At 44.3% G+C, this 15,135-nt stretch overlaps 1 protein-coding gene across 1 annotated transcript in view; it reads left to right on the forward strand.

The window, feature by feature from the left end:
- Positions 1–272: 272 nt before the first annotated feature.
- LOC134965197 (phospholipase A2 inhibitor and Ly6/PLAUR domain-containing protein-like) overlaps positions 273–15,135 on the forward strand; it is a 45,249-nt gene continuing 30,386 nt past the window's right edge. Inside the window, exons 1-2 of the mRNA XM_063941709.1 lie at positions 273–390; positions 5,065–5,214. Coding sequence (XP_063797779.1) covers positions 5,112–5,214 — 103 coding nt within the window. The 5' untranslated portion in view covers positions 273–390; positions 5,065–5,111. The remainder of the gene's footprint in view (positions 391–5,064; positions 5,215–15,135) is intronic.

A 15,135-nucleotide genomic window follows, 5' to 3' on the forward strand; every position in this document is an offset into this window, starting at 1 on the left:
GCGAGAATCCGACAGCGTCATGATGACGTTCGGGCGCGCTCGGGTTAACCGAGCAAGGCGGGAAGATCCGAGTCTGCTCGGACCCGTGAAAAAAACCATGAAGTTCTGGCGGGTTCGGATTCAGAGAAACCGAACCCGCTCATCTCTAGTTAATGCTTTACCTTAGTGTTACAATAATTTAGTGCATCAGTGACCTGTATATAGTGCTGCAGCCCTTCTCTGTGATATAAAGAATTGTAACATAAATAATACTTTCTCATCATTTTGCTTTAGGGAAAGCTCTGAGCTGTAACACCTGTAAGGCGTTTGCTCCGGACTGTATAGGGGAGTCTTGTGAATGCAAAAATGGAGAAGACACCTGTGCAAAAGTGATTGAATACAACACTGTTTGTAAGTACTGAAAAACATGTGGTCTATGCAATTTTCTGACAAAACAAGTAGAAATGTACAGTAGGCATGAATGTACAGTCTATGGTGAACATAATAGCTTAGGTAATTAGGATTAAGTATTTTAAAAGCAGTCCAGACACAATAATGCCCTTTATTAAATAGTACTATGCTAGGCATCATATTGTTATCTCACAGTTGAGGTTAAAACCAAATTGAAGGAATTGTAACCTGCTTCTTTGTTACCTGCTCTGACATACCAGCTGGGTACACACCTAAAGATTTATCTGTCCAATCTATCTGATGGGAACAAAACACTGGTAATGTATGGGAGCATATGACAATCAACGATTTTCTCCCAAACACAGGATAATAGATGTTCTCCCCCCCCCCCCTTTAATCCCAGGGGTATATGGGGTACCTACAATACTGTCAGTGTGCCTCCAACCAAGTATTGCGAAGTATTTATGGGCCTACTTGGGAAAACACATGTGTAATGGTACCATTGGAATGTAATGGTGCAATAAGAATTTTGTACAAGAGTACACAGTTAAAGAAACCAATAGTGGTGTTTATTTTCCACTGGCCCCTTTAGCTGACCTTTTCTCAGTAACCGCTAACACGTTCATGCGAGAATCACATTAACATGACATACAGATATTTATAATGGTTTGATGTATTCTGAGTAAATCATAAACTGCTTACTATTCATATTTGTTATGTATTCAGTATATAGCAGAATGTACTTCTATAGGTATAAAGCTTACATTACAACACAATGAACCTCTGAAAATATAATGTTGCAATTAAACCCAGGTTTAAATTAGCCTCTTTAGGTACTTTAATAACTTTAGTGCACTCGTTGGGGCCCTTCTTTTTTGTAAATCCAATATAGATGTGGCTCATGACCAATTGTCATACGACTTTAGCTGAAGAAATATGTAACATTCCCATATCTTGGGTTACTCCTGCGGGTATATTTACTAAAAGTCGATTTTGATCAATGTTTGGATGATTTTTGATTGATTTTGTCTTTAAGGGTCTAAATCACACATTTACCAACAGATGATGTTTGACATTGTTTTAAAAAAAATTCAAAAATCATCTATAAGTAAATGTGGAATTTAGACTTTGAAAAACAAAAATCGACCAACCATCGACCAAAAATCTACACATATTTGATTTTTAGTAAATACATTGATTACCACATTTACTAACATATGCTTTTTGGCATATTTTTTTAACAGGATTTCAAAAATCATCAGTTAATAAATGTGTGATTTAGACCCTGAAACACAAAATCAATCAAAAATTAAAATGAATTAAAAAAAAAAAAACAATAAATAAAAATCGATCAACATCAACCCAAATTGACTTTTAGTAAGTATACCCCCTGATGTCCAGATAAGGTCTAATTTTTCAACTTTAATGCATGTTTTTGACATTCACAGAATACATTTGTGTTAAAGATTTTCTTACTCTAAGCCATTTTTTTCACTTTATATGTCTCTGGTGCTACTGAGAGTGTGAATTCCAGGAGACAGAATATGAATTTGCCATCAAAACATATTTGGATAGTGTACAAAATCTGTATTAGACATAAAAAGTAATATTAGTTGTCTACACATATGGTGGATTGGGTATGGGATCCCCAAAGTCAGAATGCCAACCAACGGTGCAAGTATGCGGGTACGCTCGGCTATGGAATACCCATAAGAATTTGGCAGCGGGTACTCAGTACCACCTGCCACACACTTTGCCATTACCACAATTATAATGTGCCACAAAGCAACAAGACCATGGTGCTTGGCAGCATGACGGCACCTCCCACTTTGTCAGGGTTACTGGGAGTGCGACAGTGGCTGTATTTTACTGTTATAATGGAGGCTTTACTATCTATTGTTATTAAATTGGGGGCATTACTATATATTTCTATTATACTGGAGGTATCACTATATATTTTTATTATACTGGAGGCATTAGTATATATGTTTAGCCTTGCCTCCAGATTTTTTTAAAAAAAGGTGCTGTCGTGTGGCCACGCCGCTAGTGTCATGTAGCCACTCTCACTAGCAGCGTGTGGCCACGCCCCCTCACAACACATGACCACGCCCATTTTTCGGCACTCTGTACCACTAAGAAAATATTTCTACTTGCACCACTGATGCCAGCAGTTAGAGGACCGGCAGCGGTATCCCGACTGTCAGAATCCCAATTTTTTTTAGTAGGTACTGTATGCTATCCATACCCCTTCCCCTAACCCTCCCTGCCCACAGTCTAACCCTAACCCTCCCACAACCTAACCCTAACCCTTGCTACCTGTAGCCTAACTCTTCCCTCCCGCAGCGTAACCCTAACCCTCCCTACCTGCAGCCTAACCCTAACCCTCCTCACCACAGCCTAACCCTAGCCCCCCATCCCACAGCCTAACCCTTTCCCTCTGACAGCCTAACCCTCCCCTCCCACAGGCTAACCCTATCCTCCCCTCTAGCTGCATATCCCTAACATCCCATCCCGCAGCCTAATCCTAACCATCACTACCTGCAGCCTAACACTGACCCTCCCTACCTGCAGCCTAACCCTAACTCCCCCCTACCTGCAGCCTAACCCTGCCTACCTGCAGCCTAACCCTAACCCCCTCCCTACTGTCTAACCCTAACCACACAGAGCTGTTTCTTCCAATGGGCTTAATGGGTAGTTGCGCGAGGGTCCTAAGAATTTCAAGGACCATGGCCGATACACGCCACACCCTTACACCCGACATCACAGCAGACTATAGCAAGTCCACTCACTGCCCCCGCAGATTGCAGCACCGCAGATCAGTGAGAGCTCCAATCTGTGGCGGAGGGGCACTTTTAGGAAAGGGGTCTGGGGTACTTACCCCCAGGCCCCCTACCCTAATCCGGTTCTGGTCTGCAGCAAAAGGGCATCAGAAAAGTAAAAAAAAATGGTGTCCCTCACCCGCTGCTTTTGTAGCTCTTCTGCCACCTTCGATGTTTTCTTATGAATTATATTTTTAATATTGTGAATAAATTTGTTATCTTTTAATAACTGGCCAGCTGACCTTTTTCTGGGTGATTCTTTTTTGGTGTGAGGGAATCTCTTGCCTCTCTACCTGGTACTGGATTGGATCAGCAACATAAGAGGAATGGCATATCTATAAGGAAACCGTATATATATATATATATATATATATATATATATATATATATATATATATTTAAGAGAAATTACCATCTCTATGGATAATTAAGTGTAATTTTTTAAAAATATTTTTTAAATATAACTTAATCTCATTCTACTATTTGTATGCGCACTTTGGAAATGCGTTTGTGTTTATCTATTTTTTGGTCCCTACTAACAGAGGTTCCTCCAAGAGTTGCAGCTAACTTACTAATCAGGCACGAGATAAGGGTATTTTGTTGTGTGTGTATGTATGCAGAATATATATATATATATATATATATATATACATACATACATACATACATATACCAACATATGACTTTCTATCATTTTAAAGGCTGTGTTTCAAAGATAAAAGGATTTTTCTCATGCACTCTGTGGGCTATTAGTAACAAGAACTATATACTATATAATAATAGAAAATTTAGAGCTCTTCAGTACATATATTTTGCAAAAAATATGATAAGACTAGTCCACTTCACGGCGGCTCTATTGGTGGAGGGACCTCCAGCAATAGAGCCGCCGTGAAGTGGCCTGGGGGTTTATCATATTTTTTGCAAAATATATGTAACAAAGAGCTTTACATTTTCTATTATTATATAGTATACAGTTCTTGTTACTAATAGCCCACAGAGTGCGTGGGAAAAATCCTTTTATTTTTCTTGTCTAGAAGTAACCCCCTCCGGCAGCACCTGAGGAATGTTACCAGTTTGATTAGAGCAGTTTGCCATTATATATGTGTTTCAAAGATGATGGGAGCTGATTATCTCTCCCCAAGTGTGTGTTTGGTGTATGACCTGCACTAGAACTGTTTTACACATGTTGTTATATGGTGTACACGTGTCTGAGGAATGTTCCCATAGTTTCCCTTATTTTACAATTGTTACACAAAATAATGTTGCTTTTTAACAGGAAAGGAAATACAGGGCCTTATTCAGACCAGATCGATGTGCAAAATCGAACGGTGGCCATTATCAAATGACTGCGCGGGCATACAGATCGTAATGCGCAGGCGCGAGGCCAAACTGTGAAAAAATCCTGCGTCTTTTTTGATCGCTCTGCAAATGCGGTTTTATTGACAGGAAGCCAACATCTGGGAGGGGTATCTGGCCGTTTTCTGGGAGTGTCAGGAAAAACACAGGCGTTCCCAAGCGTTTTTATGGCGGGTGTGTGATGTTATCTCTGGCCCGATCAGCTTGATTCTATCGCACTGTAGGAGTAAGTCCTGGGCTACGCACAGACTGGAAAAAACATTCGATGGTGAGTGAGTTGCGAATGGATTTGCAGCTGACCGGCGTTTGCAACGTTTTTTGCACTGCATATGCAGACATGCACAGGGCGGATTTTCACTCTGAGCGGCGACTGTCTGATCTCAAACCTCTGCAAATTCACACAACAGTGATCAGGTCTGAATTAGGCCTACAATTAGATTCAAGTTACAGAGCGATTTACAGCAGATCTACAAGATGTTGCTCTTTGTTTTTCTCCCAGATGATGACTTGATAATCACAGTGAAGAAAGGATGTTTGAATGGTAATATGACTTGCGGCAATTACTATGGTTTGGATACATATGGCTTTTACCTAGATATATACACTGAGTGCTGCACAGGAGACAACTGCAATTGTGGTTTAATTGAAGGTGAGTATTTCACTTATTCTACTCATCAATCTGTAAATCTGCTTACAGAAAAGTGGCATTAATATTACATGGGCTAATGTGTACAAAACATGTGAGGGGTCAATGGCAAATCAATAGTAGTGTGCCTCATATCTCAGTGTGCCTCATGTCTCCACAAGGGAACAATGTAGCACATAAATGTTTCAGAACTGGTAAAAATATTTTAATGATGGAGGAGAGGCAAACCTATACAGACAGGCAGCACTACACAGACAGGCAGCATTATGCAGATATACAGAAAGAGAGCACTATGCGGACAAGCAGCACTATGCAGACAGGCAGCACTACACAGACAGGCAGCACTACGCAGACAGGCAGCACTATGCAGTCAGGCAGCACTATGCAGTCAGGCATCACTATGCAGTCAGGCAGCACTACACAGACAGGCAGAACTACACAGACAGGCAGCACTACGCAGACAGGCAGCACTATGCAGTCAGGCAGCACTATGCAGTCAGGCAGCACTATACAGTTTTATGAGCCACGGCAGTGGCTCATTCCTGTTTTGCATTTTGGTTATGAATCACAAGCAGTGGTTCATTCCTGTCATGTATTTCATGTTACAGTTCTCTTGCAGGCCAGGATTTCCCTTTGCTCTGGTTTAGAAGATTCTTGTTTGCTGCCGGTGGTGAGTCTGTGTAATTGCAGCCTGTTTCCATGTGTTTAGCCTCACCTGACTGTTAATTGCACCTGTCAGTTGTGCAGCAGGGCAGCTGCACAACATAATTAATTAGGTTCTCTGCAGCTATTGGAGGGCTGCCTGTTATATTCTGTATCAGTGCATTACACAGACGCCGGTGATAGTTTCTGTCTAGCTGCTTCCAGCATTGAAGCATTCTGATCCAGTGTCTGATCCAGTGTCTGATCCAGTGTCTGATCCAGCTTCTTGCCTTGAAGCGTTCCTGTCCTGAAGTCCAGTGGCTGTTCATGATCCTGAACCCGTATCCTGTTCCTTGGTGTCCACTGCTCAGTCGTTGGAACTCTGCCTGTCCTCCGGTCCTGAGAGCCTGTGTCAGCTACATTGGGGGTTCCTGTCCGTTTGCCAGTATTTGTACCGGTTTCGTGAGTAGCGGCTTTGCCGCGTCCGTCGGCCAAGGCCGCTGTATTCTTTAGTTATTCTAGTTACTGGTGTTTTGCAGAGGGTTCTGCATACGCTGTCACCGCCGGTACACAACAGTATTGTGTCGGCGTGTGGACAGCATTACCTTGGTTGTTGTTTATCCTGGCGGCTGTGCCGCATGTACATTTCGTTTTAGGTCTCTTTGTAGCCCCTAGCTCTCAGTTTGGTTTAATTAGAGGTCCCCTTGTTATTATCCCGTCTCGGTTCACGCCTTGTCTCACATTAAGACCTAGGGGCATCGGAGTTGGGCAGACTTAATCCGCCTTTCAAACGCAGCTGCCGGAGGCCCAAGAAACCATAGTCTCGCAGGCGCGAACTGACCACGCGGGTGAAACAATGGAGGTAGGTTGCTAGGGGTTACCATCACACCTGGCCATTACTTCAGCATCACATTCTGGTGCTTTGGAGTTGCTACACTACACCTCTTTGTAAAAAGAACCAAGAATGTAACATACAGAGTCAGACAGGCAGCAGCACTACACAGACAGGCAGCAGCACTACGCAGTCAGGAAGCACTATGCAGACAGGCAGCACTCATAATAATAATAATAGCACTATAATTATACATATGTTACCTTATACTGTACAGGACTATGGGGGTAATTCCAAGTTGATCGCAGCAGGATTTTTGATAGCAATTGGGCAAAACCATGTGCACTGCAGATATAACATGTGTAGAGAGAGTAAGATTTGGGTGGGTTATTTTGTTTCTGTGCAGGGTAAATACTGTCTGCTTTATTTTTACACTGCAAATTAGATTGCAGATTGAACACACCCCACCCAAATCTCTCTCTCTCTGCACACGTTATATCTGTCTCCCCTGCAGTGCACATGGTTTTGCCCAATTGCTAACAAAAATCCTGCTGCGATCAACTTGGAATTACCCCCTATGGTGTATTTTCTACAGTGCATTTGTCATGAAGCAGTGATTGCCGCGCTTACTGCTGCATCCCTCCCTTGGTGTGCGGCGGATGTTTGGCGGCTGCAGTGTAGGTAGGCATCCTTCCTGCACCTCTGTCTTTGGGTCCGGTGGCGGCTGCGGGCCTATGTCGCAGCCATTGTCCCAGCGGTTAGCTGAACATAGAGGCCAAGCACAGGGTCCAGCAGGTCATGTGACCTCCTGCTCCAATGCGAGTGGGACGGGAGGTTTAAAGGAAGTGCTGGGCAGAGCCTCGACGCCTGGATATCATCGCTCCCCAGCTACAGTCAGGCTCATGCTGGTTCTCTGTTTATCCCTGGAGGATTCTGTTGTATAATCAGTTGTATTCAATACCAGTCCAAATCTCCGTTACGCTACCAGTAATACTAGCACCCAGCACGGTTCTCAATTTGTGTTGCCAGTCATATCCGGTACCCAGCCCAGTTCACAGTAAACTACCAGTAATACCGGTACCCAGCCCGGTCCACAGTTGCGTTACCAGCTGTATCCGGTACCAGCCCTGATTCCAGTGCACCACCAGTAATACCGGTATCCAGTCCGGTTCCCAGTTGCATTATCAGATATACCGGCACCCATCCCGGTTCTGAAGTTGCGGTACCAGTTATATCCGGTACCAGCCTGGATTGCAGCGCACTACCAGTTATACCGGTACCCAGCCCGGCTCTCAGTTGTGTTACCAGTTATATCCGGTGCCAGCCTGGATTGTTGTGTGCTGCCAGTTATACCGGTAATCAGGCCAGTCTAGTCCTTTCCGGTGACCAGCCCTGTTCAGTCCTATCCATTAACCGGTCTTGAAAAACAAAAGGTTTGAAACTAGCGCTGTAAGGAGGCTAATGATCTATAAGAAATTTTGGATACAAAGTGGAAGAAATGATTCACACTGAAATGGAGACGTGGATTCAATTATCCTCATTACCTGCAAAACATTGTGTTCTTTTCTTATTGGAATGGAACTTACATTGCGTTCCTTCCACGAATGCACATAAAGGTATCTTTCACTCAGCTCAAAACTTCTATTCTTGGAATACAACAGGGAGATATCATAGATAGATGACACATATCATTTTTGTCACGGGTGCATGTAACAGTATCTTTGGTTTTTCTAATCACAGAAACGTTGATCCTCATAAGGATTTTTTCAAAGGAATTTAATAACAAACAGGGTTCCACATAAAATCACAAAACAGGAGCAGAGAATGTCAGTGTGTGCCAGATCCCTTGGAGCGTTTTGGGCTCACACATACGTCTTGGCTGCAAACTCGGATTCATAGTGAAGATGACAAGAAAAAGTCCAAATCCTCCTGGGCAGGGGTTAAAGTGAGCCGGAACGGGGCGGAACTGCGTTCCGTCAGTTCCACCAGGAGACGGAATGCAGTTCCGCCTCCCCCGGCTCACCTAACCCGATGTCCCGGGCGGCGCTGCAGGGAGATGCCGGGCGCCCGCTGAGATCGCGTTACCAGCGGGCGCCCGTCTCCCTCTCCGCAGCGGCAGCCATAGCTCAGTACTGAAGAGGCTTCCGGCTCTGTCAGTGCGCGCTATGGGAGAGACGTCATGACGTCTCTCCCATAGTGCCGAGGAGCGGGCGGCGAGAGAGGTCTGCGGCGGGAGCGGGGCTTGGTAAGTATGATGCTCCCCCCCCCCTCCCTCCCCCCCCTCCCTCCTATATGTGTACCACTAGCGGCGTTTCTACTGGGGGCTAGTTACTGGGGGGCTTTTACTACTGGGGGGCTTTACTACTGGGGCAAACTACAGAGGGGCAAAACTACTGGGGGGATTTACTACTGGGGCAAACTACAGAGGGGCAAACTACTGGGGGGCTTTACTACTGGGGCAAACTACAGAGGGGCAAACTACTGGGGGGCTTTACTACTGGGGCAAACTACAGAGGGGCAAACTACTGGGGGGCTTTAGTATTGGGGGCAAACTACTGGGGGGCTTTACTGCTGGGGAAAACTACAAGGGGCAAACTACTGGGGGGCTTTAGTACTGGGGGCAAACTACAGAGGGGCAAATTACTGGGGGGTTTTAGTACTGGGGGCAAACTACTGGGGGGCTTTACTGCTGGGGCAAACTACAATGGGCAAACTACTGGGGGCATTACTACAAGGGGGCAAGCTACAAAGGGGCAAACTACTGGCAGCATTACTGGCAGCATTACTACTGGGGGCTAAACTACAAGGGGGCATAATTACAGGAGCTAAACTACTGGGGGTATAACTACAAGGGGGCAAACTACTGGGGACATTACTAACTTTGGCAAACTACATGGGGGCTAAACTACAGGGGCTAAACAACTGGGGGCACAACTGCAGGGGGCATTACCACTGGGGGATAAACTACATGGGGCAAACTACATGAGGGCAAAACTACTGGGGGCATTACCGGCTAAACTAAAGGGGGGGGGGAGTAAATTGCTGGGGTCATAACTGCAGGGGCATTACCAGTATGGGCATGACTACTGGGGCTAAACTACAGGGGCTAAACGACTAGGGGCAATACTACACAGGGGCATTACCATTAAGGGCATTACTGATGGGGTGCACAGCTAATGAGGGCATTGTAAAGGGGGCACTTCATAAGGGACACTACTGTTGGGGGCATTGCATAAGGTGCACTACTACTGTGGGCATTGTATAAGGGGTGCTACTGCTGGGGGCATTACTGTATGGGCCGACAAAGAAGCTGCGTTCCCGGTCCGCCCTCCGTCGCTCCACCCCTACCATCGCCGCCGCACTGGAAGCCCAGGTTCCAGACTCCCAGCTGCAGCGGATCTGGGACCAGGCCGGCTTTATTATCCCTGCCGCTGCATCGAGCTCCTGTGACCGCGGCGCTACTAGTTCAAATCTGTCGCTGATTGGCTGCCGGTCCGCAGCAGTTTTGGACCTCTGCGCACCCACAGCCTCCTCCGCCGCACTGTCTCCGAGGCCCACAGCCTCCTCCACGTCACGCCTACCACAGCCTACTCATCCACAGCACCGCAGACCACCGCCGCTGCTAAACAGGTAATCTAACCTGCTGCCTTTCTCTCTCCCTAGTCCCTACTGTATTCCCTTGCTGTCACTTTCCATGTCCCTGCTGTCACTTTCCATGTCCCTGCTGTCACTCTCCCTGTCACTCTGTAATGTGAATTTTGGCTCATACCGTGTGCTATTATGTGAATTTCGGCTCATACCGTGTGCTATAATGTGAATTTCGGCTCATACTGTGTGGTGTAATATGAATTTCGGCTCATACCGTGTGCTATAATGTGAATTTCGGCTCATACTGTGTGGTGTAATGTGAATTTCGGCTCATACTGTGTGGTGTAATGTGAATTTGGCTCATACTGTGTGGTGTAATGTGAATTTGGCACATACTGTGTGGTGTAATATGAATGTGGCTCATACTGTGTGGTATAAATGTGAATTTCGGCTCATACTGTGAGGTATAATGTGAAAGGGGTCCTACTATTGTGGTGCATAATGTGTATAAGGGGTATATGGTGTGGTAAACTACACTGAAGGGCATGCCCCATTTTGCGTGGCCACGCCCCCTTGTCAGGAGTGCGCGCGCCTTCGGAGTGCACATAATTGCACCCTTCACTTTTCCATACCCCCACTTCAAAATTTCCACTTCAAAATTTCCACTTGGGTACTACTACTGTGGGCATTATTACTATTGTGTGACCACGCCCTTTTTTGAGGCCACCCCCCCCTTTTTGCTGCGCGTGCCTACGGCGCGCGCAATACCTTTATTACATGGGCACCGTGGGGAGGGGGGTGAGTTCCACCACCTCTCTAGGACCACTTTAAGCACTGCTCCTGGGTATTAGTCTGATACACACGTTCCTCCTCACACGGACAGCTTCAATACGTTTCTGGGATCACTATCCCCTATGTCAAGAAGTGCTGTCCCACTAACAGAGCAGGGATTTTATCCCTCCTCACTCCCGTCACATGACATCCTTCCATTAAAAACACCTGATCATATTATCTCGGCACAATACAATTCTCATTTTAGCTTCTTTTCAAACCCTAGTTTGATTTAGTGCCAGTTTTAGTGACTAGCTAGAATGGAATAGTTTTTCATTATTTTAAAATGAGAAATACTCCGGAATTAACCCTTTAAAATCGTAGATACATTCCCATTCCTACTTCTAGTAAAAATAGTATACTACATCCTCCTGCATTTATAAAAGGCGGTGTAGAGGGATTTATTAATATTATTATAAAAGTTTTTTAAGAAAAGTTTTTCTTATATTTTTTTTTTAAAAGTAAGTCTGCGCCCGATATAATGCTCGGGAGCAGATACCACGTGACTACTGGCAGCCAATCAACAGGCTTGAAAACAGCTTTACAGCATCAAATACAAAGTATAAATACAAGTAAAACATAATGTATCACTTTTAAACAAATTCCATTTTTTTATTTATTACACATGTATCCAAATATACACGTGTATCGAATTAAAAAACCTGCCAACATAGCAGGACTCAGGGAAGTTCATTGAGTACTCAAAACGGCCACCCGTGAGTCTCCCCTGGGCCGATAGTAACATTAGTCCCGATCCACTTTACTATTGGTATAAAGAAATACTGAATCCATATTCAAAAACAGGATATCCATACAACATAAGATGGTTTCTTTCAGATGTGTATTTAATCCACCAGCCTGCTACAAACTTAGTATGATCTTCATAATGGACATATACTGTCCCAAACAAAAAAGGGTTGATTTATAAAAAGGGGTAAAAAAAAATATATGCCGTAAAAAAATATATATTTTTGTTTTAGCTGGCTTGAGGATTATATATCCATACATGATATAGCATATACAAACATTAGCATGGATATTATATTTTCTGGATGTATGATCTTAATATCCTTTTCCAAATATGGCATATCGAGTTCGCAGTCCATTAGAATGGTGCACCTGTAAACAGCTCATTTGATCATGAAAATATCGACAGACATACATATAAAGAAATTCTGTTAGTACACAGTGGTAAACTAAATTCATACAAAGGGCGGGATTCAATTCTTTTCACCCATTTCCACACCCGTTCTGTTTCTGCCCTCAGGGATGTTGTATCATTATTTCATCCTGCTACTTCCGGAGTAGCGAGGCATCCAACCCTTTACACAGCTAAACCTGATTACTATGGGCGCAATATGCGCGATAACGGAGATCATTTGAATCTCACCCAAAGAATATTTTACAAGAACCATTTTGTCTCAAAATCCATGTTCAGGCCGTGCAGTGTAAGTGTCTTTAACTCATAAATAGTTCGCATTTCTAATTTGGCCAATGTTTCTTCCGAACTTTTTACCCTCCAATTCCCTTTAGCAAATCTGATTCCACAAAAACTGATTAGGTTCCAAGTATAGAAGTTTTGAGCTGAGTGAAAGATACCTTTATGTGCATTCGTGGAAGGAACGCAATGTAAGTTCCATTCCAATAAGAAAAGAACACAGTGTTTTGCAGCTAATGAAGATAATTGAATCCACCTCTCCATCTCAGTGTGAATCATTTCTTCCACTTTGCATCCAAAGTTTCTTATACATCATTAGCCTCCTTACAGCTTTAGTGTCAAACCTTTTGTTTTTCAAGTTGTTCCTAGAGTTTCGGGTGTACTCTCTTTTTGTTTGAAATCTGATGCTACTGTTTGCTATAGGGGCGCAAGGCTTTTTCCATTGTTTTTGTGATTACTCATTAACCGATCTTGTCCAGTCCTATCCAGTAACCAGTCCGGTTCAAAGTCTCCAGCTTCCTCTCCAGTGCCAAGCCACTCCGGGAAGCTCATGGTTAAGTTATATTGAGTTTCTGCATGAAGAAGACTTACATCCGACCACCCCAGTTCCGTCATGACACCAGTTCCTCTTCCCGACCATCGGAAGAATCCCAGAGTGCACTAACACTTACTCCTGTGACAGCATTGCGTTACTAATCTGGTACATTATCATGCATGCACTAGCAGTATTTACTATATGTATTTATAAAGGGGTTCAGCCCACGTACCCTAACTAGAGATTGGCCACAATCCTAAACTGGGCAGCACTATGCAGTCAGGCAGCACTACGCAGACAGGCAGAGATCATCTTAATTATTATTTTTGCTCAGTATTCACTACTGAAAGAGAGGCGAAGGGGCCACAGTTCAGTTGCTGGGATATTCAGGAAAATTAAGTACATTTACAGAGGAGAAGGTCCTAACAAAACTCTCAAAGCTGAAAGTGGACAAATCTATGGGGCCAGATAGGATACATCCAAGGATACTAAAAGAACTTAAAGAGGTGCTGGCAGCACCATTAACAGAATTATTCAACCAGTCATTAGCTACAGGAGTAATTCCAGAGTACTGGAAAAGGGTGAACATAGGGGGTAATTCAGACCTGATCGTAGCAGCAAATTTGTTAGCAGTTGGGCATAACCATGTGCACTGCAGGGGGGCAGATATAACATGTACAGAGAGAGTTAGATTTGGGTGGAGTGTGTACAAACTTAAATCTAAATTGCAATGTAAAAATAAATCAAGCAGTATTTACCCTGCACAGAAACAAATCTTACTCTCTCTGCAAATGTTACATCTGCCACACCTCCAGTGCACATAGGGAGTCATTCCGAGTTTTTGCAGCCCATGTGATCAACTTGACGTCACCTATGGGGGAGTGTTTTTTTGCATAGCAAGACTGCGATCTCTTGTGCAGCCCTGCTACGCAAAAAAAAGTTTTGTGCAGAACAAGACCAGGGTGAGTGTTACTTACCCTGTACGATGAATCCAGCTTTGAAGGTCCCGGATTTGACGTCAGACATCCACCCTCCAAATGCTTCGACATGCCTGCCTTCGCCATACTACTCCCAGAAAATGGTTAGTTTACGCCCCGGAACACCTTCCTCTTGTCAATCTTCTTGCGGTCGCTGCTGCAACTGCTTTTTTTGACAGCATAATCACTGCCCAGCACTGGCCGGCTGCTGTGCATGTGCAGAAATGACCAGTTCGCACCACTGCGACAAACAACAGCGTGCAAATGGGTCAGAATGACCCCCATGGTTTTACCCAACTGCTAACAAATTTGTTGCTACAATCAGGTCTGAATTACCCCCATAGTCCCACTGCACAAAAGAGGGAGTAAGGAAGAGGCAAACAGCTACATACCAGTGAGTCTTACTTCAGTAAAAGGGAAATTCATGGAAACACTCTTCAAAAGAAAGAGTTGTAGATTATCTCAAATCCAGCAATTTACAGTATGTCATGACTGTGGTTTTTGTGAACCTGGCATGTTTATGAAGTCTGTGCGGGTAACTGGAGGACTATGTGTATATTTGGCTGGTCTGTGGGAATCAGTGAGATGAAGTAGTAAGGAGCAATCCCTGACCGGGGATCGAACCCAGGCCTCGGCAGAGGGAGCTGTATCCTGACCACTGGATCACCAGGGACTTGGTGTTGATATCAGGATGGTGAATGTATTGGTGAGAATGAACTGGATATACTGTCACAGAAGTAGGTGTTTGTGTAACTATGAAATAGGTTATCTGGAGTTGCGCAGATCTGGGGAAAGAGCTGAAGACGAACCGGACTGGTTACCGGTGAGACTGGAACTGGGCTGGTTACTGGCCAGACTGAGAACCGGGCTGGTTACCGATGAGACTGAAAACCACATTGTGAACCAGGCTGGGTACCGGTATAACTGGAAACGCAACTGTATGTAGAACAATGGCTGTGACTTTTAGATGAGGCTGAAGATGAACTAAAAACTGTGGCTGTGTCTTTAAGATGAGACTGAAGAATACTGCAGCTGTAGCTTTAAGATGAGACTGATACTGGATATAACTGGTAACAAAACT

This window comes from Pseudophryne corroboree, chromosome 10 (genome assembly GCF_028390025.1).
Source record: "Pseudophryne corroboree isolate aPseCor3 chromosome 10, aPseCor3.hap2, whole genome shotgun sequence".
Taxonomy (NCBI): Eukaryota; Metazoa; Chordata; class Amphibia; order Anura; family Myobatrachidae; genus Pseudophryne; species Pseudophryne corroboree.